General features: G+C 47.5%; 1 protein-coding gene across 1 annotated transcript in view; it reads right to left on the reverse strand.

Annotated features, from left to right (window-relative positions):
- The window catches only part of LOC139390575 (cohesin subunit SA-2-like), an 86020-nt gene that overhangs the window by 13166 nt on the left and 49228 nt on the right, over nt 1-23626 (reverse strand). Inside the window, exons 4-18 of the mRNA XM_071137781.1 lie at nt 9961-10095; nt 7966-8139; nt 7564-7768; nt 7298-7449; nt 5888-5961; nt 5665-5788; nt 5385-5483; nt 3930-4009; nt 3734-3841; nt 3173-3284; nt 2951-3068; nt 2769-2872; nt 2578-2670; nt 2380-2469; nt 88-291 (exon numbers count right to left, since the gene is read on the reverse strand). Coding sequence (XP_070993882.1) covers nt 88-291; nt 2380-2469; nt 2578-2670; nt 2769-2872; nt 2951-3068; nt 3173-3284; nt 3734-3841; nt 3930-4009; nt 5385-5483; nt 5665-5788; nt 5888-5961; nt 7298-7449; nt 7564-7768; nt 7966-8139; nt 9961-10095 — 1872 coding nt within the window. The remainder of the gene's footprint in view (nt 1-87; nt 292-2379; nt 2470-2577; nt 2671-2768; nt 2873-2950; nt 3069-3172; nt 3285-3733; nt 3842-3929; nt 4010-5384; nt 5484-5664; nt 5789-5887; nt 5962-7297; nt 7450-7563; nt 7769-7965; nt 8140-9960; nt 10096-23626) is intronic.

Here is a 23626-nt window from a genome sequence, read left to right on the forward strand (position 1 = left end):
CTCACCCGTTGTATGAAGTCCTTAAACAATCTGTTGAATTTGTCCACCAGTTCATTCCCGTTTTCCTCCCTCATCCCTTCCCCTCACCTCTTGTAAGAAGTCTTCCAGCAGTCTGTTGAATTTGTCCACCAGTTCATCGAGCAGCTGTGACCTGGCGATGTCCACTCTGTTAAAGATGGTGAACTCCTCGTTGCAGAGAGCGTGGTAGGTCTTCGAGCACGCCTCCAGAACCTCTGTGTCTGTGTGTTTCTCCACGATCTCCCTGATCTGACGCAGCAACGCCTCCAAGTGCTAGAAGAAGAGGGAGGGAGTTGGGAAATATGTTTTAGAGATATCAAATGCATAACACTGCCAGGCATTTCCCAACATTTTGTCAAGTTGAACAGTGCTTTGAATTAGACTCCAGTGTAGGGTCGGTCGGGGGTTAGAGTTTGAATTAGACTCCAGTGTAGGGTCGGGGGTTAGAGTTTGAATTAAACTACAGTGTAGGGTCGGTCGGGGGTTAGAGTTTGAATTAGACTACAGTGTAGGGTCGGGGGTTAGAGTTTGAATTAAACTACAGTGTAGGGTCGGTCGGGGGTTAGAGTTTGAATTAGACTCCAGTGTAGGGTCGGGGGTTAGAGTTTGAATTAAACTACAGTGTAGGGTCGGTCGGGGGTTAGAGTTTGAATTAGACTACAGTGTAGGGTCGGTCGGGGGGTTAGAGTTTGAATTAGACTCCAGTGTAGGGTCGGTCGGGGGTTAGAGTTTGAATTAGACTACAGTTTAGGGTTGGGGGTTAGAGTTTGAAATAGACTACAGTTTAGGGTTGGGGGTTAGAGTTTGAAATAGACTCCAGTGTAGGGTCGGGGGTTAGAGTTTGAATTAGACTCCAGTGTAGGGTCGGTCGGGGGTTAGAGTTTGAATTAGACTAGTGTAGGGTCAGTCGGGGGTTAGAGTTTGAATTAGACTACAGTGTAGGGTCGGTCGGGGGTTAGAGTTTGAATTAGACTACAGTGTAGGGTCGGTCGGGGGTTAGAGTTTGAATTAGACTACAGTGTAGGGTCGGGGGTTAGAGTTTGAATTAGACTACAGTTTAGGGTCGGGGGTTAGAGTTTGAAATAGACTCCAGTGTAGGGTCGGGGGTTAGAGTTTGAATTAGACTCCAGTGTAGGGTCGGTCGGGGGTTAGAGTTTGAATTAGACTAGTGTAGGGTCGGGGGTTAGAGTTTGAATTAGACTCCAGTGTAGGGTCGGTCGGGGGTTAGAGTTTGAATTAGACTCCAGTGTAGGGTCGGGGGTTAGAGTTTGAAATAGACTACAGTGTAGGGTCGGTCGGGGGTTAGAGTTTGAATTAGACTCCAGTGTAGGGTCGGTCGGGGGTTAGAGTTTGAATTAGACTCCAGTGTAGGGTTGGTCGGGGGTTAGAGTTTGAATTAGACTCCAGTGTAGGGTCGGGGGTTAGAGTTTGAATTAGACTCCAGTGTAGGGTCGGGGGTTAGAGTTTGAATTAGACTCCAGTGTAGGGTCGGTCGGGGGTTAGAGTTTGAATTAGACTCCAGTGTAGGGTCGGTCGGGGGTTAGAGTTTGAATTAGACTCCAGTGTAGGGTCGGTCGGGGGTTAGAGTTTGAATTAGACTACAGTGTAGGGTCGGTCGGGGGTTAGAGTTTGAATTAGACTACAGTGTAGGGTCGGTCGGGGGTTAGAGTTTGAATTAGACTACAGTGTAGGGTCGGTCGGGGGTTAGAGTTTGAATTAGACTAGTGTAGGGTCGGGGGTTAGAGTTTGAATTAGACTCGTGTAGGGTCGGGGGTTAGAGTTTGAATTAGACTCCAGTGTAGGGTCGGGGGTTAGAGTTTGAATTAGACTCCAGTGTAGGGTCGGTCGGGGGTTAGAGTTTGAATTAGACTCCAGTGTAGGGTCGGTCGGGGGTTAGAGTTTGAATTAGACTCCAGTGTAGGGTCGGGGGTTAGAGTTTGAATTAGACTCCAGTGTAGGGTCGGGGGTTAGAGTTTGAATTAGACTACAGTGTAGGGTCGGGGGTTAGAGTTTGAATTAGACTACAGTGTAGGGTCGGTCGGGGGTTAGAGTTTGAATTAGACTAGTGTAGGGTCGGGGGTTAGAGTTTGAATTAGACTCCAGTGTAGGGTCGGGGGTTAGAGTTTGAATTAGACTCCAGTGTAGGGTCGGTCGGGGGTTAGAGTTTGAATTAGACTCCAGTGTATGGTCGGTCGGGGGTTAGAGTTTGAATTAGACTCCAGTGTAGGGTCGGTCGGGGGTTAGAGTTTGAATTAGACTCCAGTGTAGGGTCGGTCAGGGGTTAGAGTTTGAATTAGACTACAGTGTAGGGTCGGGGGTTAGAGTTTGAATTAGACTCCAGTGTAGGGTCGGGGGTTAGACCTTCTCTAGTCGTCCTGTGGTGTAGATATCCAGGTCAAAGAACTGAGGGAGCTGCAGCAGGTTGGTCACCTTTTCTGAATCTATGGAGTACTGAAACAAAGAGGCAGCACACTCACACACAGTACTGCAGGCAGGGGAAACAGACTAGAACACAGGTTTATTACAGAGGGTAGTGGGGGTGAAGGTGTAGTGTCCTACTTTGGCCAGCAGAGGAGGCAATGCCACAGCAAACAGCTCTGTCATCCTGGTCCTGTCATCTAGCTGGGTCTTCTTCTCCTTCGCTGTCATCACCTGGGGGGGGGGGGGAAATAGTTGCTGTTTCTCTTTTGCTAAGTGGAAGGCAAGAAAAATAAGAAGAGAATGTTGATGCCCAGTCTCAAGTCTCTCACCCTCTTCCCAGTTCCGCGGCCTACGGGTGGGTGGCACTCTGCAGCCTGGCGCACCGTACACAGCATTATCTCTATGAGAGCCGTCTCCTGTCTGTCTGTCAGGGCTACACACATCAGATACATTAGAGACCACATTGAGGGGTTATGGGTCAGAGATCAAGAATAGAGGTCAGAGATCATACCTTCCTCCCCTGGCACGGGGTCATCCAGTAGCAGGCTGGTCATACACTCCCAGTCCTTCAACAGGTCTGCTCCACTCTCCCACAGAGAGTCCACCAGGTACGCAGCGTGCTCATGGAGCTGAAACATGCACAGAGACGGGCAGAGTGTGGGTGGTTTTTCCCCCAGTGAGTGTTGTACGTATGCTGCATGTTCATGGAGGGAGAGAGAGAATGTGTGTGTACCTCGCTCTCCAGGAAGAAGAAAACAGTAGTTTTGATGAGGTTGGCGTTGGGGCTTTGTCTTCCTCTCCTCTTGGGGGCGCCCTCCTCTTCCGGCTCCCGCGTACTGAACAGTCTGGAGAGAAGTTACTAGTATTAGATATAGAAATATAAAACTATATCAAAGTATATAAACCTCAGCTCGACATTTGCCCAGACTACATAAAACAGACAAGGAATATGTCTACACCAGAAAAAACAGATCCCAGCTCTACAAACCTCTCTCTCTCATTCTGCTGCTTCCTCAAGTTCTCATGCCTGTACTCTCCTCCACACACTCCCATTCTCCTCCTGCCTGCCCTGTGTCCTTCTCTTATCCTAACCTCTCTACCTTCCTCTCTTCAGCTCTGCACGCTCTATTACCGTTACAGGGTAGAAACCAGACATGACATTTTGGCAGGACAATGTCTTGAGATGCAACACATTGTTTTCAAGAGTATTTTGATTGATTGATCTGACTTAAGAGAAAAGACATGATAGAAGAGCGTGTCACAATGGATTCAATAAAAATAAAACAAATCCTACTTCTTGAAGAGGAACTCCCCGGCTGCTATGGCGACCGGTCGGTGGGCGGAGTAGACCAGGTGATAGACGCTCTCACAGTCCTCCGGGCTCAGTACCTCATCTGTACTACTGTAACACACACACACAGTACAGATTAAACACACACATTAAAACACACCTCCATATCCACTGTGATAGCGGAACTGCAGCAACTTACTGTAGTACCAGAGTGAGCAGTTTAATTGCTTGTACTGCGACATCGTACTCCTTGTCTAGAGTCATGGAGACGATGCGGTCCTGTGAAGAGACAAAATTAATGACAAACATTTCATATTTAGCTGAAATACTTCTCAAATTAACCAGGGCACAGCAGTGGGTTAGTCAGAAAATACACTACATGGTCAAAATTATGTGGACACGAATTTGTGGAACATCTCATTCATGGGCATTAATATGGAGTTGGTCCCCCCTTTGCTGCTATAACAGCCTCCACTCTTCTGGGAAGGCTTTCCAACAGGTGTTGGAATATTGCTGCTGGGACTTGCTTCCATTCAGCCACAAGAGCTTTAGTTAGGTCGGGCACTGATTTTGGGCGATTAGGCCTGGCTCGCGTTCCAATTCATCCCAAAGGTGTTCAATAGGGTTGAGGTCAGGGCTCTGTGCAGGCCAGTCAAGTTCATCCACACCGATCTCAACAAACCGTTTCTGTTTGGACCTCGCTTTGTGCACGGGGGCATTATGCTGAAACAGGAAAGGACCTTTCCCAAACTGTTGCCACAAAGTTGGAAGCACAGAATAATATAGAATGTCATTGTATGCTGTAGCATTAAGATTTCCCTTCAGTGGAACTAAGAGGCCCGAACCATGAAAAACAGCCCCAGACCATTATTCCTCCTCTATCAAACTTCTAAGTTGGCACTATGCATTGGGGCAGGTTGTGTTCTCCTGGCATTTGCCAAACCCAGATTTGTACGTCGGACTGCCAGATGGTGAAGCGGGATTCGTCACTCCAGAAAACGCATTTCCACTGCTCCAGAGTCCAGTGGAGGCGAGCTTTACACCACTCCAGCAGACGCTTGGCATTAAGCATTTGGGAGCTTAGGATTGTGTGCGGCTGCTCAGCCATGGAAACCCATTTCATGAAAACCCCAACAAACAGTCTTGTGCTGACGTTGATTCCAGCAGGGCAGAAATGTAACACTGTCTTGATGGAAAGGTGGCATCCTATGACGGTGCCACGTTGAAAGTCACTGAGCTCTTCAGTAAGGCCATTCTACTGCCAATGTTTGTCTATGGAGATTGCATGGATGAGTGCTCGATTTTATACACCTGTGAGCAATAGTTGTGGTTGAAATAGCCGACTCTAGTAATTTGAAGAAGTGTCCACATACTTTTGGCAATGTAGTGTACCTACTCAAAATCAACAGGGCATAGTAGTGGATTAGCTATAGTGCATCCAGTATGGTTGAGTGGTTGTCAGACATGGTCTTGTGTGGGGCTCAGTTGGTATAGCATGGTACTTGCAACATTTTGTTCCCACTGGGCAAACCCATATGAAACTGTAAGTCGCTTTGGATAAAGAGTCTGCTCAACGGCAAAGAAAGTTATGAAAGTTTAGCCTCGGGGTAACCAGTTGTAGTGTGTTGATGTGTCCACCGGGTGGCGCTCTGACCTTGAAGCGGCTGGTGAACAGCTCCAGTCTGGTGTTCAGTTCTCTGTTGTAGTAGAGACCCTGCAGCGCTGTCAAACATTTCAGACGCACCTCGCCTTGCTACACACACACACACACACACACACACACACACACACACACACACACACACACACACACATTGGAATTACACACACAAATATAAATATATATAAACTCATTAGTCGCACACACTCCTAACTCAAACACCTTGCTAACAACGCATGCATTCACACTCGCTCTCTCCCCCCCTCCTCCTCACCTTGTCATGCATGGTCCAGCCTACGTATTTCAGGTAGCTGTCGTTGAGGAAGGCGTCACTGTAGAGCTTCATCCACATTCCTATCTCCTCTATAGTGATAGCTCTGATCTCGGCTATGGCATCACTGTAACAACACATACACCTGTCATCATCATATCTTCTATACAGGGGGAGAATGTATCTATTATCATTTCCGTGATGGAACAATGGATAGGCCACGTACCGATATCTGTGTACAAACACACCCTTGAATATAGCATTCATCATGTTCTCAATTTCATCCTGATTTTCTTGAAGCTGAAATTAGAACGAGGAATCAGTAAGAAAACATTTTGATCAGGGTTCACCAGGCTGGATGGATGTGATTATTCACCAAGAAGAGCAAGACAACCAAACACCACAGGAAGAGACAGCTAGTATAGTTACCAAGACAACCAAACACCACAGAAGAGACAGCTAGTATAGTTACCAAGACAACCAAACACCACAGAAGAGACAGCTAGTATAGTTACCAAGACAACCAAACACCACAGAAGAGACAGCTAGTATAGTTACCAAGACAACCAAACACCACAGAAGAGACAGCTAGTATAGTTACCAAGACAACCAAACACCACAGAAGAGACAGCTAGTATAGTTACCAAGACAACCAAACACCACAGAAGAGACAGCTAGTATAGTTATCAAGACAACCAAACACCACAGAAGAGACAGCTAGTATAGTTACCAAGACAACCAAACACCACAGAAGAGACAGCTAGTATAGTTACCAAGACAACCAAACACCACAGAAGAGACAGCTAGTATAGTTATAATTAGTGAAATGTTGAGGTAGTTGGAGCCGGCAGATGGAAGCCCAGTGGGACATAGTGTTATGTAAGCCAGGACAGACATTGATGCCAGCTCAGCCACAGGGCCTAGTATGTATGTATGTATGTATGAATGTATGTATGCATGTATGTATGCGCGTGCCTGTCCGTTCCTCCCCCCGCGACCGCCCCTCCGAACTGACTACTTATGCTCCTCAGGCATGTCTTCACGTATCCTCATCTCTAAATGGGAAACCTCTTGCTAGGCTGCTGAAAGTGGGTAATGTGAGTGTTTTATGAAGCAGGTTCTCAGAAGCAACGATATTAGCCAACACTAAAGAAAATGTGAGCCAAACTAACCCTAAACCAAGGGCCCAAGAAGCCTTACACAGTTCCCCAACCCAGGAGGAGCCTAACCCCCAACCCAGGAGGAGCCTAACCCCCAACCCAGGAGGAGCCTAACCCCCAACCCAGGAGGAGCCTAACCCTTACCACCAACCCAGGAGGAGCCTAACCACCAACCCAGGAGGAGCCTAACCACCAACCCAGGAGGAGCCTAACCACCAACCCAGGAGGAGCCTAACCACCAACCCAGGAGGAGCCTAACCCCCAACCCAGGAGGAGCCTAACCCTTACCACCAACCCAGGAGGAGCCTAACCCTTACCACCAACCCAGGAGGAGCCTAACCCTTACCACCAACCCAGGAGCAGCCTAACCCTTACCACCAACCCAGGAGGAGCCTAACCCTTACCACCAACCCAGGAGGAGCCTAAGCCTTACCACCAACCCAGGAGGAGCCTAACACTGACCTCATCCCTCTCACCTCTTTGCGTTTCTGCAGCAGTAGCTCCAGCCGGTCGTTGGCTCTCTTAGCGACCATCTTGTTTCTCTCTGTCTCGTACTGCCGCTGTGTGTTGTCCATGTTGATGCTCAGGTTCAGAGCTACATTCACCAGGGCTGTCATCAGTTTCATAGCTACACACACACACACACAGTTAATCAGCGTACCCGTGTGCCCAGGGAAGATGGAAATAAACGACCAATACAGACAGACATATCCCCTGACCACACCCATTCTCTCTCCCTTACCTGCCAGTGTGCTGGTGTGCCTGAAGGCTCGCACCTGTGAGTCCGACAGTCCGGTGAGGAGCGATATGACCGTGTCCATGAGGTACTCATCATAGATGATGCTGTACTGACACTGTCTCACCAAGACAGCAATGAACTCACAGAAACTACCCTTAAACTTCTTCCACAGCGGACCTGCCATGGTCAGAGGGTAGTCTCCACTGTCCTATAGAGGGGGAGGAGGAGGGTGGAGAGAGAGAGAAGGTTTATGGGAGTTATGGCTTCACTATTGCATGCAACTCAAAGAGAGGATAATGACATTTAAAACTTGAAGCAATCAGCTGGTACATTTCAGGTGACAAGACTAAACTTCAACCCAGAGTGACGCACCTACCACGTCTCACACACACACACAAAACCTACCTCGTCAAACTCCTCTGTCATCCTCCTGATGATCTCAGAGTTCTGCATGTTTCGGAACATCTCTCCACTGACCACTCCTTTACAGCCAGAACACTGGATGAAGAAGTTGATCAGGTCTAGCAGAGCCATGTCCCTGTCGGTTTTATATGCCTCAATCCAGTCATCCACCACAGACTGGAGCCAGGACAAACAGCAGAGAGAGACAATAAGTACAACTAAAACAGTACCAGAGGTTTAACTCCAATAAAGCTGATCTGGTCATTAGATAATCAAATAAACTATTAGACTGTTAAAGGACCTAGCCAGTTCTGTGTGTAGGCTCTCATTCATTGTTATATATATATATATATATATATACACAGTGCCTTGCGAAAGTATTCGGCCCCCTTGAACTTTGCGACCTTTTGCCACATTTCAAGCTTCAAACATAAAGATATAAAACTGTATTTGTTGGTGAAGAATCAACAACAAGTGGGACACAATCATGAAGTGGAACGACATTTATTGGATATTTCAAACTTTTTTAACAAATCAAAAACTGAAAAATTGGGCGTGCAAAATTATTCAGCCCCTTTCAGTGCAGCAAACTCTCTCCAGAAGTTCAGTGAGGATCTCTGAATGATCCAATGTTGACCTAAATGACTAATGATGATAAATACAATCCACCTGTGTGTAATCAAGTCTCCGTATAAATGCACCTGCACTGTGATAGTCTCAGAGGTCCGTCAAAAGCGCAGAGAGCATCATGAAGAACAAGGAACACACCAGGCAGGTCCGAGATACTGTTGTGAAGAAGTTTAAAGCCGGATTTGGATACAAAAAGATTTCCCAAGCTTTAAACATCCCAAGGAGCACTGTGCAAGTGATAATATTGAAATGGAAGGAGTATCAGACCACTGCAAATCTACCAAGACCTGGCCGTCCCTCTAAACTTTCAGCTCATACAAGGAGAAGACTGATCAGAGATGCAGCCAAGAGGCCCATGATCACTCTGGATGAACTGCAGAGATCTACAGCTGAGGTGGGAGACTCTGTCCATAGGACAACAATCAGTCGTATTTTGCACAAATCTGGCCTTTATGGAAGAGTGGCAAGAAGAAAGCCATTTCTTAAAGATATCCATAAAAAGTGTCGGTTAAAGTTTGCCACAAGCCACCTGGGAGACACACCAAACGTGGAAGAAGGTGCTCTGGTCAGATGAAACCAAAATTGAACTTTTTGGCAACAATGCAAAACGTTATGTTTGGCGTAAAAACAACACAGCTGAACACACCATCCCCACTGTCAAACATGGTGGTGGCAGCATCATGGTTTGGGCCTGCTTTTCTTCAGCAGGGACAGGGAAGATGGTTAAAATTGATGGGAAGATGGATGGAGCCAAATACAGGACCATTCTGGAAGAAAACCTGATGGAGTCTGCAATAGACCTGAGACTGGGACGGAGATTTGTCTTCCAACAAGACAATGATCCAAAACATAAAGCAAAATCTACAATGGAATGGTTCAAAAATAAACATATCCAGGTGTTAGAATGGCCAAGTCAAAGTCCAGACCTGAATCCAATCGAGCATCTGTGGAAAGAACTGAAAACTGCTGTTCACAAATGCTCTCCATCAGACCTCACTGAGCTCGAGCTGTTTTGCAAGGAGGAATGGGAAAAAATGTCAGTCTCTCGATGTGCAAAACTGATAGAGACATACCCCAAGCGACTTACAGCTGTAATCGCAGCAAAAGGTGGCGCTACAAAGTATTAACTTAAGGGGGCTGAATAAATTTGCACGCCCAATATTTCAGTTTTTGATTTGTTAAAACAGTTTGAAATATCCAATAAATGTCGTCCCACTTCATGATTGTGTCCCACTTGTTGTTAAATCTTCACAAAAAAAACACAGTTTTATATCTTTATGTTTGAAGCCTGAAATGTGGCAAAAGGTCGCAAAGTTCAAGTGGGCCGAATACTTTCGCAAGGCACTGTATATACATACACACACACACCTGCATGGCGCTCTTGCCCATCTTGACAACCTCAAACAGCATTAGGTTCTCCATGCCATTCTCCTGGTAGTGGCCGTTCATCCTCCCTGCTCCTTTACCCTTCTCTCCTGTCACCTTCTTCCCCTTCTTACCCCCCTGGGATGGGAGAGAAATCAATAAATGGTTAAACAGCATAATGCTTACTAATATGGCCAGAGACAGTAGCTTGGGGAAGAGGTTGTAATACTGTGCTGTAGAGCGTGGGGAAGAGGTTGTAATACTATGCTGTAGAGCGTGGGGAAGAGGTTGTAATACTGTGCTGTAGAGCGTGGGGAAGAGGTTGTAATACTGTGTTGTAGAGCGTGGGGAAGAGGTTGTAATACTGTGCTGTAGAGCGCGGGGAAGAGGTTGTAATACTATGCTGTAGAGCGTGGGGAAGAGGTTGTAATACTGTGCTGTAGAGCGTGGGGAAGAGGTTGTAATACTGTGCTGTAGAGCGCGGGGAAGAGGTTGTAATACTATGCTGTAAAGCGTGGGGAAGAGGTTGTAATACTGTTGTAGAGAGTGGGGAAGAGGTGGTAATACTGTGTTGTAGAGCGTGGGGAAGAGGTTGTAATACTGTGTTGTAGAGCGTGGGGAAGAGGTTGTAATACTGTGTTGTAGAGCGCGGGGAAGAGGTTGTAATACTATGCTGTAGAGCGTGGGGAAGAGGTTGTAATACTATGCTGTAAAGCGTGGGGAAGAGGTTGTAATACTGTTGTAGAGCGCGGGGAAGAGGTGGTAATACTGTGTTGTAGAGCGCGGGGAAGAGGTGGTAATACTGCTGTAGAGCGCGGGTTAGAGGTTGTAATACTGTTGTAGAGCTTGGGGAAGAGGTTGTAATACTATGCTGTAAAGCGTGGGGAAGAGGTTGTAATACTGTTGTAGAGCGTGGGGAAGAGGTTGTAATACTGTGTTGTAGAGCGTGGGGAAGAGGTTGTAATACTGTGTTGTAGAGCGTGGGGAAGAGGTTGTAATACTGTGTTGTAGAGCGTGGGGAAGAGGTTGTAATACTGTGTTGTAGAGCGTGGGGAAGAGGTTGTAATACTGTGTTGTAGAGCGTGGGGAAGAGGTTGTAATACTGTGTTGTAGAGCGTGGGGAAGAGGTTGTAATACTGTGTTGTAGAGCGTGGGGAAGAGGTTGTAATACTGTGTTGTAGAGCGTGGGGAAGAGGTTGTAATACTGTGTTGTAGAGCGTGGGGAAGAGGTTGTAATACTGTGTTGTAGAGCATGGGGAAGAGGTTGTAATACTGCTGTAGAGCGTGGGGAAGAGGTGGTAATACTGTGTTGTAGAGCGTGGGGAAGAGGTGGTAATACTGTGTTGTAGAGCGTGGGGAAGAGGTTGTAATACTGCTGTAGAGCGTGGGGAAGAGGTTGTAATACTGTGTTGTAGAGCGTGGGGAAGAGGTTGTAATACTGTGTTGTAGAGCGTGGGGAAGAGGTTGTAATACTGCTGTAGAGCGTGGGGAAGAGGTTGTAATACTGCTGTAGAGCGTGGGGAAGAGGTTGTAATACTGCTGTAGAGCGTGGGGAAGAGGTTGTAATACTATGCTGTAGAGCAGGGGTGTCAAAGTCAAATGGACGGAGGGCCAAATAAAAAAATCAGCTACAAGACGAGGGCCGGACTGTTCGAATGTTCATTGAAAAATTTTTAAATGACGCATATAGTCTAGTGAACCTAATTGAACCTACTGAAAACCTAACAAATATATTACAATATGATCAGATAAATAAAGCAATATTTTCTTATGGCTCTGTCAGTAATCTTTAATTTTCAACAGACACAAAAGACAAATTTCCTTTATATAAATATCCCCATAACATGAACATTAAATGAAAGAAACCGGTATTCAAGGCACCATCAGTAGACTATATTTTCTATTTTAGCAAAAGTGGGCTAAATTTACTTCAAAGAAAAAACAATAATAGCAATTTTCTATCATCCACTCAACTGAAATATTTTTAAAATATAATTGGATTGAAATACAAAAAAATAAAGTGCAAAAATCTATTAATCAAAAACAACACTTTGTTTAAGGAGAAGTAACATGCAGTGAAAACAAATATTAAATTTTAACTTTTAAACTTGAACTGAGTAAAAACTCTAAATATGTGATTGCACAGTAATGTTCACTTGTTTGAGGTTGAGGGTGATACTTGGTGGTGTCCCATCTTTTCCACAAGTTCATCAATGTTCGGGGTAAGGCTCTGAGCTGAAGAAATCCTCAGAATTGAGTGGAGGTGTTCAGCAGTAAGTCGACTTCTGTGTGATGTTTTGTTCAAGTTCATCAAAGAAAACAGTTGTTCACACAGGTATGTGCTGCCAAACATAGACAACGTTTGAGCAGCCTGGATGCGCAGCTGGGGCATTGTGCCGGGGAGGAAACGGGCGAACTCCGCAGCACCCACTGCCGCATATTTTGCCCTCAGTGCATCATTGCATTGGAGGTCAATCAACTCCATTTGGAGGTTTGGTGGTGAGCTTTCCACGTCAACAGCAAATGGGTTACCGAGCAGTTCCAACCTGCTTTTTTGTGCTTCAAAGTCAGCAAATCGGCGTCGAAAGTCAGCGGCAAGCATACCTATTTTATCAGCCAACTGTGTGCTCGGGAACGCACTGGTAGAGAGCTTCTCTTTCATGGTCTGGCAGCTGGGAAAGTGGCTCAAATTTTCTTTCCGCATCTGCGTCTCCCACAGAGTCAGTTTGGTTTTAAATGCCTTCACTGTACTGTACATATCAGAGATGACACGATCCCGACCCTGCAGCTGCAAGTTTATTGCATTCAGATGACTCGTAATGTCACACAGAAAAGCCATTTCACACAGAAACATTTCGTCTCGGAGTTGTGTTGTGTCTTTCCCTTTGCTGTCCAAGAACAGACAAATCTCCTCACGAAGCTCGAAACATCTTTGAAGCACCTTTCCCTGGCTTAGCCATCGCACCTCTGTGTGATAAGGCAAATCACCATGCTCCGTTTCTAACTCCGTCAGAAATGCCTTGAACTGGCGGTGATTCAAACCTTTGGCTCTGATAAAGTTAACTGTGCGCGTGATGATGCTCATTACATGCTCCATTTTCAAGGCTTTACCGCACAACGCTTCCTGGTGTATGATACAATGATAAGCTGTCAGCTCACCTGTCGCGTTTTCCTCTTGCATCTTTTCCCGTATCTTCGCCACCAGTCCGCTCCTGTGTCCACACATCGCAGGTGCTCCGTCGGTTGTCAAACCCACGAGTTTTTCCCAAGGCAGCTCCATCTCATTTACACATCTTGACACCTCTTCATACAAATCATGCCCCGTAGTTGTGCCATGCATAGGACGTAAAGCCAAAAACTCCTCTGTCACGCTTAGGTTGGAGTCCACTCCGCGGATGAAAATTGACAACTGGGCAATGTCAGAAATGTCGGTGCTCTCATCCACAGCCAAGGAATATGCAATAAAATCTTTTCCCTTTTTCACAAGCTGCTCTTTTAGATTGATGGACAACTGGTCTACTCTCTCGGCAATGGTGTTTCTGCTCAGACTCACATTTAAAAAGAGTTGCCTTTTTTCTGGGCAAACTTCGTCACAAACTTTAATCATGCAGTTTTTGATGAAATCCCCCTCCGTAAATGGCCGGGCTGATTTAGCGATCTCTTCTGCCAAAATAAAACTGGCCTTGACAGCAGCCTGGCCTTGTGATTTGGCTTTTTTGAACAGAGCCTGTCGAGATTTGAGGCCTCGTTTTAATTCCTCTGCCTTTTGTAGCCTTTGTTCCATGTCCATATTCTTGTTTTTGTCCGCGTGTTTCGTTTCATAATGTCGTCTCAGATTATACTCTTTCAGTACCGCCACACTTTCTCCACACAGAAGACACACAGGTTTTCCAGCTACCTTCGTGAACATATACTCCGACTCCCACCTTGTTTGAAACCCCCGGTTCTCAGTATCCACCTTCCGTTTTGCCATTTTTGATGGGTATCTGAAAGTTAATTTTACTGTGATGCTGACGACTGCTGTGCCAATAAATATTGAAATGAAGCAGCCTACTGCTCGGTGCGTCACCTTTGCATTGTGGGAAATGTAGTATTGGTGCGTGTAAAAGATCTGCGGGCTGCCGGCTTGCTGCGGGCCGGTTCTAATAATAAATCAAGATCATCCCAGGGGCCGTAAAAAACCTTCTTGCGGGCCGGATGTGGCCCGCGGGCCTTGACTCTGACATATGTGCTGTAGAGCGTGGGGAAGAGGTTGTAATACTGTGCTGTAGAGCGTGGGGAAGAGGTTGTAATACTGTGTTGTAGAGCGTGGGGAAGAGGTTGTAATACTGTGCTGTAGAGCGCGGGGAAGAGGTTGTAATACTATGCTGTAGAGCGTGGGGAAGAGGTTGTAATACTGTGCTGTAGAGCGTGGGGAAGAGGTTGTAATACTATGCTGTAAAGCGTGGGGAAGAGGTTGTAATACTGTTGTAGAGCGTGGGGAAGAGGTGGTAATACTGTGTTGTAGAGCGTGGGGAAGAGGTTGTAATACTGTGTTGTAGAGCGTGGGGAAGAGGTTGTAATACTATGCTGTAGAGCGTGGGGAAGAGGTTGTAATACTATGCTGTAAAGCGTGGGGAAGAGGTTGTAATACTGTTGTAGAGCGCGGGGAAGAGGTGGTAATACTGTGTTGTAGAGCGCGGGGAAGAGGTGGTAATACTGTGTTGTAGAGCGCGGGGAAGAGGTGGTAATACTGCTGTAGAGCGCGGGTTAGAGGTTGTAATACTGTTGTAGAGCTTGGGGAAGAGGTTGTAATACTATGCTGTAAAGCGTGGGGAAGAGGTTGTAATACTGTTGTAGAGCGTGGGGAAGAGGTTGTAATACTGTGTTGTAGAGCGTGGGGAAGAGGTTGTAATACTGCTGTAGAGCGTGGGGAAGAGGTTGTAATACTGTGCTGTAGAGCGTGGGGAAGAGGTGGTAATACTGTGTTGTAGAGCGTGGGGAAGAGGTTGTAATACTGCTGTAGAGCGTGGGGAAGAGGTTGTAATACTGTGTTGTAGAGCGTGGGGAAGAGGTTGTAATACTGCTGTAGAGCGTGGGGAAGAGGTTGTAATACTGCTGTAGAGCGTGGGGAAGAGGTTGTAATACTGCTGTAGAGCGTGGGGAAGAGGTTGTAATATTGTGTTGTAGAGCGTGGGGAAGAGGTTGTAATACTATGCTGTAAAGCGTGGGGAAGAGGTTGTAATACTGTTGTAGAGCGCGGGGAAGAGGTGGTAATACTGTGTTGTAGAGCGCGGGGAAGAGGTGGTAATACTGCTGTAGAGCGCGGGGAAGAGGTTGTAATACTATGCTAAAGAGCGCGGGGAAGAGGTTGTAATACTATGCTAAAGAGCGTGGGGAAGAGGTTGTAATACTATGCTGTAGAGCGTGGGGAAGAGGTTGTAATACTGTTGTAGAGCGCGGGGAAGAGGTGGTAATACTGTGTTGTAGAGCGCGGGGAAGAGGTGGTAATACTGTGTTGTAGAGCGCGGGGAAGAGGCTGTAATACTGTGCTGTAGAGCGTGGGGAAGAGGTTGTAATACTGTGCTGTAGAGCGCGGGGAAGAGGTGGTAATACTGTGTTGTAGAGCGCGGGGAAGAGGTGGTAATACTGTGTTGTAGAGCGCGGGGAAGAGGTGGTAATACTGTGTTGTAGAGCGCGGGGAAGAGGTGGTAATACTGTGTTGTAGAGCGCGGGGAAGAGGTGGTAATACTGTGTTGTAGAGCGTGGGGAAGAGGTTGTAATACTGTGCTGTAGAGCGCGGGGAAGAGGTTGTAATACTGTGCTGTAGAGCGCGGGGAAGAGGTTGTAATACTATGCTGTAGAGCGTGGGGAAGAGGTTGTAATACTATGCTGTAGAGCGTGGGGAAGAGGTTGTAATACTATGCTGTAGAGCGTGGGGAAGAGGTTGTAATACTGTTGTAGAGCGCGGGGAAGAGGTGGTAATACTGTGTTGTAGAGCGCGGGGAAGAGGTGGTAATACTGCTGTAGAGCGCGGGTTAGAGGTTGTAATACTGTTGTAGAGCTTGGGGAAGAGGTTGTAATAGTGTTGTAGAGTGTGGGGAAGAGGTTGTAATACCGTGCTGTAGAGCGTGGGGAAGAGGTTGTAATACTGTGTTGTAGAGCGCGGGGAAGAGGTTGTAATACTGCTGTAGAGCGCGGGGAAGAGGTTGTAATACTGTGTTGTAGAGCGTGGGGAAGAGGTTGTAATACTGCTGTAGAGCGTGGGGAAGAGGTTGTAATACTGCTGTAGAGCGTGGGGAAGAGGTTGTAATACTGCTGTAGAGCGTGGGGAAGAGGTTGTAATACTGTGCTGTAGAGCGTGGGGAAGAGGTTGTAATACTGTGCTGTAGAGCGCGGGGAAGAGGTGGTAATACTGTGTTGTAGAGCGTGGGGAAGAGGTTGTAATACTGTTGTAGAGTGTGGGGAAGAGGTTGTAATACCGTGCTGTAGAGCGTGGGGAAGAGGTTGTAATACTGTGCTGTAGAGCGTGGGGAAGAGGTTGTAATACTATGCTGTAAAGCGTGGGGAAGAGGTTGTAATACTGTTGTAGAGCGCGGGGAAGAGGTGGTAATACTGTGTTGTAGAGCGCGGGGAAGAGGTGGTAATACTGTGTTGTAGAGCGCGGGGAAGAGGTGGTAATACTGCTGTAGAGCGCGGGTTAGAGGTTGTAATACTGTTGTAGAGCTTGGGGAAGAGGTTGTAATACTATGCTGTAAAGCGTGGGGAAGAGGTTGTAATACTGTTGTAGAGCGTGGGGAAGAGGTTGTAATACTGTGTTGTAGAGCGTGGGGAAGAGGTTGTAATACTGTGTTGTAGAGCATGGGGAAGAGGTTGTAATACTGCTGTAGAGCGTGGGGAAGAGGTTGTAATACTGTGCTGTAGAGCGTGGGGAAGAGGTGGTAATACTGTGTTGTAGAGCGTGGGGAAGAGGTTGTAATACTGCTGTAGAGCGTGGGGAAGAGGTTGTAATACTGTGTTGTAGAGCGTGGGGAAGAGGTTGTAATACTGCTGTAGAGCGTGGGGAAGAGGTTGTAATACTGCTGTAGAGCGTGGGGAAGAGGTTGTAATACTGCTGTAGAGCGTGGGGAAGAGGTTGTAATATTGTGTTGTAGAGCGTGGGGAAGAGGTTGTAATACTATGCTGTAAAGCGTGGGGAAGAGGTTGTAATACTGTTGTAGAGCGCGGGGAAGAGGTGGTAATACTGTGTTGTAGAGCGCGGGGAAGAGGTGGTAATACTGCTGTAGAGCGCGGGGAAGAGGTTGTAATACTATGCTAAAGAGCGCGGGGAAGAGGTTGTAATACTATGCTAAAGAGCGTGGGGAAGAGGTTGTAATACTATGCTGTAGAGCGTGGGGAAGAGGTTGTAATACTGTTGTAGAGCGTGGGGAAGAGGTGGTAATACTGTGTTGTAGAGCGCGGGGAAGAGGTGGTAATACTGTGTTGTAGAGCGCGGGGAAGAGGTTGTAATACTGTGCTGTAGAGCGTGGGGAAGAGGTTGTAATACTGTGCTGTAGAGCGTGGGGAAGAGGTGGTAATACTGTGTTGTAGAGCGCGGGGAAGAGGTGGTAATACTGTGTTGTAGAGCGCGGGGAAGAGGTGGTAATACTGTGTTGTAGAGCGCGGGGAAGAGGTGGTAATACTGTGTTGTAGAGCGTGGGGAAGAGGTTGTAATACTGTGCTGTAGAGCGCGGGGAAGAGGTTGTAATACTGTGCTGTAGAGCGCGGGGAAGAGGTTGTAATACTATGCTGTAGAGCGTGGGGAAGAGGTTGTAATACTATGCTGTAGAGCGTGGGGAAGAGGTTGTAATACTATGCTGTAGAGCGTGGGGAAGAGGTTGTAATACTATGCTGTAAAGCGTGGGGAAGAGGTTGTAATACTGTTGTAGAGCGCGGGGAAGAGGTGGTAATACTGTGTTGTAGAGCGCGGGGAAGAGGTGGTAATACTGCTGTAGAGCGCGGGTTAGAGGTTGTAATACTGTTGTAGAGCTTGGGGAAGAGGTTGTAATACCGTGCTGTAGAGCGTGGGGAAGAGGTTGTAATACTGTGTTGTAGAGCGCGGGGAAGAGGTTGTAATACTGCTGTAGAGCGCGGGGAAGAGGTTGTAATACTGTGTTGTAGAGCGTGGGGAAGAGGTTGTAATACTGCTGTAGAGCGTGGGGAAGAGGTTGTAATACTGCTGTAGAGCGTGGGGAAGAGGTTGTAATACTGCTGTAGAGCGTGGGGAAGAGGTTGTAATACTGTGCTGTAGAGCGTGGGGAAGAGGTTGTAATACTGTGCTGTAGAGCGCGGGGAAGAGGTGGTAATACTGTGTTGTAGAGCGTGGGGAAGAGGTTGTAATACTGTTGTAGAGTGTGGGGAAGAGGTTGTAATACCGTGCTGTAGAGCGTGGGGAAGAGGTTGTAATACTGTGCTGTAGAGCGTGGGGAAGAGGTTGTAATACTGTGCTGTAGAGCGTGGGGAAGAGGTTGTAATACTGTGCTGTAGAGCGTGGGGAAGAGGTTGTAATACTGTGCTGTAGAGCGTGGGGAAGAGGTGGTAATACTGTGCTGTAGAGCGTGGGGAAGAGGTGGTAATACTGTGCTGTAGAGCGTGGGGAAGAGGTTGTAATACTGTGTTGTAGAGCGTGGGGAAGAGGTTGTAATACTGTGTTGTAGAGCGTGGGGAAGAGGTTGTAATACTGTTGTAGAGTGTGGGGAAGAGGTTGTAATACCGTGCTGTAGAGCGTGGGGAAGAGGTTGTAATACTGTGCTGTAGAGCGTGGGGAAGAGGTTGTAATACTGTGCTGTAGAGCGTGGGGAAGAGGTTGTAATACTGTGTTGTAGAGCACGGGGAAGAGGTTGTAATACTGTGTTGTAGAGCGCGGGGAAGAGGTTGTAATACTGTGTTGTAGAGCGCGGGGAAGAGGTTGTAATACTGTGTTGTAGAGCGCGGGGAAGAGGTTGTAATACTGCTGTAGAGCGTGGGGAAGAGGTTGTAATACTATGCTGTAGAGCGTGGGGAAGAGGTTGTAATACTGTGCTGTAGAGCGTGGGGAAGAGGATGTAATACTGTGCTGTAGAGCGTGGGGAAGAGGTTGTAATACTGCTGTAGAGCGTGGGGAAGAGGTGGTAATACTGTGTTGTAGAGCGTGGGGAAGAGGTTGTAATACTGTGCTGTAGAGCGTGGGGAAGAGGTTGTAATACTATGCTGTAGAGCGTGGGGAAGAGGTTGTAATACTATGCTGTAAAGCGTGGGGAAGAGGTTGTAATACTATGCTGTAAAGCGTGGGGAAGAGGTTGTAATACTATGCTGTAGAGCGTGGGGAAGAGGTTGTAATACTATGCTGTAGAGCGTGGGGAAGAGGTTGTAATACTGTGCTGTAAAGCGTGGGGAAGAGGTTGTAATACTGTGCTGTAGAGCGCGGGGAAGAGGTTGTAATACTATGCTGTAGAGCGTGGGGAAGAGGTTGTAATACTGTGCTGTAGAGCGCGGGGAAGAGGTTGTAATACTATGCTGTAGAGCGCGGGGAAGAGGTTGTAATACTATGCTGTAGAGCGCGGGGAAGAGGTTGTAATACTATGCTGTAGAGCGTGGGGAAGAGGTTGTAATACTGTGCTGTAGAGCGCGGGGAAGAGGTTGTAATACTGTGTTGTAGAGCGCGGGGAATAGGTTGTAATACTGTGCTGTAGAGCGCGGGGAAGAGGTTGTAATACTATGCTGTAGAGCGTGGGGAAGAGGTTGTAATACTATGCTGTAAAGCGCGGGGAAGAGGTTGTAATACTGTTGTAGAGCGCGGGGAAGAGGTGGTAATACTGTGTTGTAGAGCGCGGGGAAGAGGTGGTAATACTGTGTTGTAGAGCGCGGGGAAGAGGTGGTAATACTGTGTTGTAGAGCGCGGGGAAGAGGTGGTAATACTGCTGTAGAGCGCGGGTTAGAGGTTGTAATACTGTTGTAGAGCTTGGGGAAGAGGTTGTAATACTGTTGTAGAGCGTGGGGAAGAGGTGGTAATACTGTGTTGTAGAGCGTGGGGAAGAGGTGGTAATACTGTGTTGTAGAGCGTGGGGAAGAGGTTGTAATACTGCTGTAGAGCGTGGGGAAGAGGTTGTAATACTGTGTTGTAGAGCGTGGGGAAGAGGTTGTAATACTGCTGTAAAGCGTGGGGAAGAGGTTGTAATACTGCTGTAAAGCGTGGGGAAGAGGTTGTAATACTGCTGTAAAGCGTGGGGAAGAGGTTGTAATACTGCTGTAGAGCGTGGGGAAGAGGTTGTAATATTGTGTTGTAGAGCGTGGGGAAGAGGTTGTAATACTATGCTGTAAAGCGTGGGGAAGAGGTTGTAATACTGTTGTACAGCGCGGGGAAGAGGTGGTAATACTGTGTTGTAGAGCGCGGGGAAGAGGTGGTAATACTGCTGTAGAGCGTGGGGAAGAGGTTGTAATACTGTGTTGTAGAGCGTGGGGAAGAGGTTGTAATACTGTTGTAGAGTGTGGGGAAGAGGTTGTAATACCGTGCTGTAGAGCGTGGGGAAGAGGTTGTAATACTGTGCTGTAGAGCGTGGGGAAGAGGTTGTAATACTGTGCTGTAGAGCGTGGGGAAGAGGTTGTAATACTGTGCTGTAGAGCGTGGGGAAGAGGTTGTAATACTGTGCTGTAGAGCGTGGGGAAGAGGTGGTAATACTGTGCTGTAGAGCGTGGGGAAGAGGTTGTAATACTGTGTTGTAGAGCGTGGGGAAGAGGTTGTAATACTGTTGTAGAGTGTGGGGAAGAGGTTGTAATACCGTGCTGTAGAGCGTGGGGAAGAGGTTGTAATACTGTGCTGTAGAGCGTGGGGAAGAGGTTGTAATACTGTGCTGTAGAGCGTGGGGAAGAGGTTGTAATACTGTGTTGTAGAGCACGGGGAAGAGGTTGTAATACTGTGTTGTAGAGCGCGGGGAAGAGGTTGTAATACTGTGTTGTAGAGCGCGGGGAAGAGGTTGTAATACTGTGTTGTAGAGCGCGGGGAAGAGGTTGTAATACTGCTGTAGAGCGTGGGGAAGAGGTTGTAATACTATGCTGTAGAGCGTGGGGAAGAGGTTGTAATACTGTGCTGTAGAGCGTGGGGAAGAGGATGTAATACTGTGCTGTAGAGCGTGGGGAAGAGGTTGTAATACTGCTGTAGAGCGTGGGGAAGAGGTGGTAATACTGTGTTGTAGAGCGTGGGGAAGAGGTTGTAATACTGTGCTGTAGAGCGTGGGGAAGAGGTTGTAATACTATGCTGTAGAGCGTGGGGAAGAGGTTGTAATACTATGCTGTAAAGCGTGGGGAAGAGGTTGTAATACTATGCTGTAAAGCGTGGGGAAGAGGTTGTAATACTATGCTGTAGAGCGTGGGGAAGAGGTTGTAATACTATGCTGTAGAGCGTGGGGAAGAGGTTGTAATACTGTGCTGTAAAGCGTGGGGAAGAGGTTGTAATACTGTGCTGTAGAGCGCGGGGAAGAGGTTGTAATACTATGCTGTAGAGCGTGGGGAAGAGGTTGTAATACTGTGCTGTAGAGCGCGGGGAAGAGGTTGTAATACTATGCTGTAGAGCGCGGGGAAGAGGTTGTAATACTATGCTGTAGAGCGCGGGGAAGAGGTTGTAATACTATGCTGTAGAGCGTGGGGAAGAGGTTGTAATACTGTGCTGTAGAGCGCGGGGAAGAGGTTGTAATACTGTGTTGTAGAGCGCGGGGAATAGGTTGTAATACTGTGCTGTAGAGCGCGGGGAAGAGGTTGTAATACTATGCTGTAGAGCGTGGGGAAGAGGTTGTAATACTATGCTGTAAAGCGCGGGGAAGAGGTTGTAATACTGTTGTAGAGCGCGGGGAAGAGGTGGTAATACTGTGTTGTAGAGCGCGGGGAAGAGGTGGTAATACTGTGTTGTAGAGCGCGGGGAAGAGGTGGTAATACTGTGTTGTAGAGCGCGGGGAAGAGGTGGTAATACTGCTGTAGAGCGCGGGTTAGAGGTTGTAATACTGTTGTAGAGCTTGGGGAAGAGGTTGTAATACTGTTGTAGAGCGTGGGGAAGAGGTGGTAATACTGTGTTGTAGAGCGTGGGGAAGAGGTGGTAATACTGTGTTGTAGAGCGTGGGGAAGAGGTTGTAATACTGCTGTAGAGCGTGGGGAAGAGGTTGTAATACTGTGTTGTAGAGCGTGGGGAAGAGGTTGTAATACTGCTGTAAAGCGTGGGGAAGAGGTTGTAATACTGCTGTAAAGCGTGGGGAAGAGGTTGTAATACTGCTGTAGAGCGTGGGGAAGAGGTTGTAATATTGTGTTGTAGAGCGTGGGGAAGAGGTTGTAATACTATGCTGTAAAGCGTGGGGAAGAGGTTGTAATACTGTTGTACAGCGCGGGGAAGAGGTGGTAATACTGTGTTGTAGAGCGCGGGGAAGAGGTGGTAATACTGCTGTAGAGCGTGGGGAAGAGGTTGTAATACTGTGTTGTAGAGCGTGGGGAAGAGGTTGTAATACTGTGCTGTAGAGCGCGGGGAAGAGGTTGTAATACTGCTGTAGAGCGTGGGGAAGAGGTTGTAATACTGTGCTGTAGAGCGTGGGGAAGAGGTTGTAATACTGTGCTGTAGAGCGCGGGGAAGAGGTTGTAATACTATGCTGTAAAGCGCGGGGAAGAGGTTGTAATACTATGCTGTAGAGCATGGGGAAGAGGTTGTAATACTATGCTGTAAAGCGTGGGGAAGAGGTTGTAATACTGTGTTGTAGAGCGTGGGGAAGAGGTTGTAATACTGTGTTGTAGAGCGCGGGGAAGAGGTTGTAATACTATGCTGTAGAGCGTGGGGAAGAGGTTGTAATACTATGCTGTAAAGCGTGGGGAAGAGGTTGTAATACTGTTGTAGAGCGCGGGGAAGAGGTGGTAATACTGTGTGGTAGAGCGCGGGGAAGAGGTGGTAATACTGTGTTGTAGAGCGCGGGGAAGAGGTTGTAATACTATGCTGTAGAGCGTGGGGAAGAGGTTGTAATACTATGCTGTAAAGCGTGGGGAAGAGGTTGTAATACTGTTGTAGAGCGCGGGGAAGAGGTGGTAATACTGTGTGGTAGAGCGCGGGGAAGAGGTGGTAATACTGTGTTGTAGAGCGCGGGGAAGAGGTGGTAATACTGCTGTAGAGCGCGGGTTAGAGGTTGTAATACTGTTGTAGAGTGTGGGGAAGAGGTTGTAATACTGCTGTAGAGCGCGGGGAAGAGGTTGTAATACTGTGTTGTAGAGCGTGGGGAAGAGGTTGTAATACTGTGTTGTAGAGCGTGGGGAAGAGGTTGTAATACTGCTGTAGAGCGTGGGGAAGAGGTTGTAATACTGTGCTGTAGAGCGTGGGGAAGAGGTTGTAATACCGTGCTGTAGAGCGTGGGGAAGAGGTGGTAATACTGTGTTGTAGAGCGTGGGGAAGAGGTTGTAATACTGCTGTAGAGCGTGGGGAAGAGGTTGTAATACTGCTGTAGAGCGTGGGGAAGAGGTTGTAATACTGCTGTAGAGCGTGGGGAAGAGGTTGTAATACTGTGCTGTAGAGCGTGGGGAAGAGGTTGTAATACTATGCTGAAGAGCGTGGGGAAGAGGTTGTAATACTGTGCTGTAGAGCGTGGGGAAGAGGTTGTAATACTGTGTTGTAGAGCGCGGGGAAGAGGTTGTAATACTGTGTTGTAGAGCG

The sequence above is a fragment of the Oncorhynchus clarkii genome, chromosome 31 (genome assembly GCF_045791955.1).
Source record: "Oncorhynchus clarkii lewisi isolate Uvic-CL-2024 chromosome 31, UVic_Ocla_1.0, whole genome shotgun sequence".
NCBI classification, from domain to species: domain Eukaryota; kingdom Metazoa; phylum Chordata; class Actinopteri; order Salmoniformes; family Salmonidae; genus Oncorhynchus; species Oncorhynchus clarkii.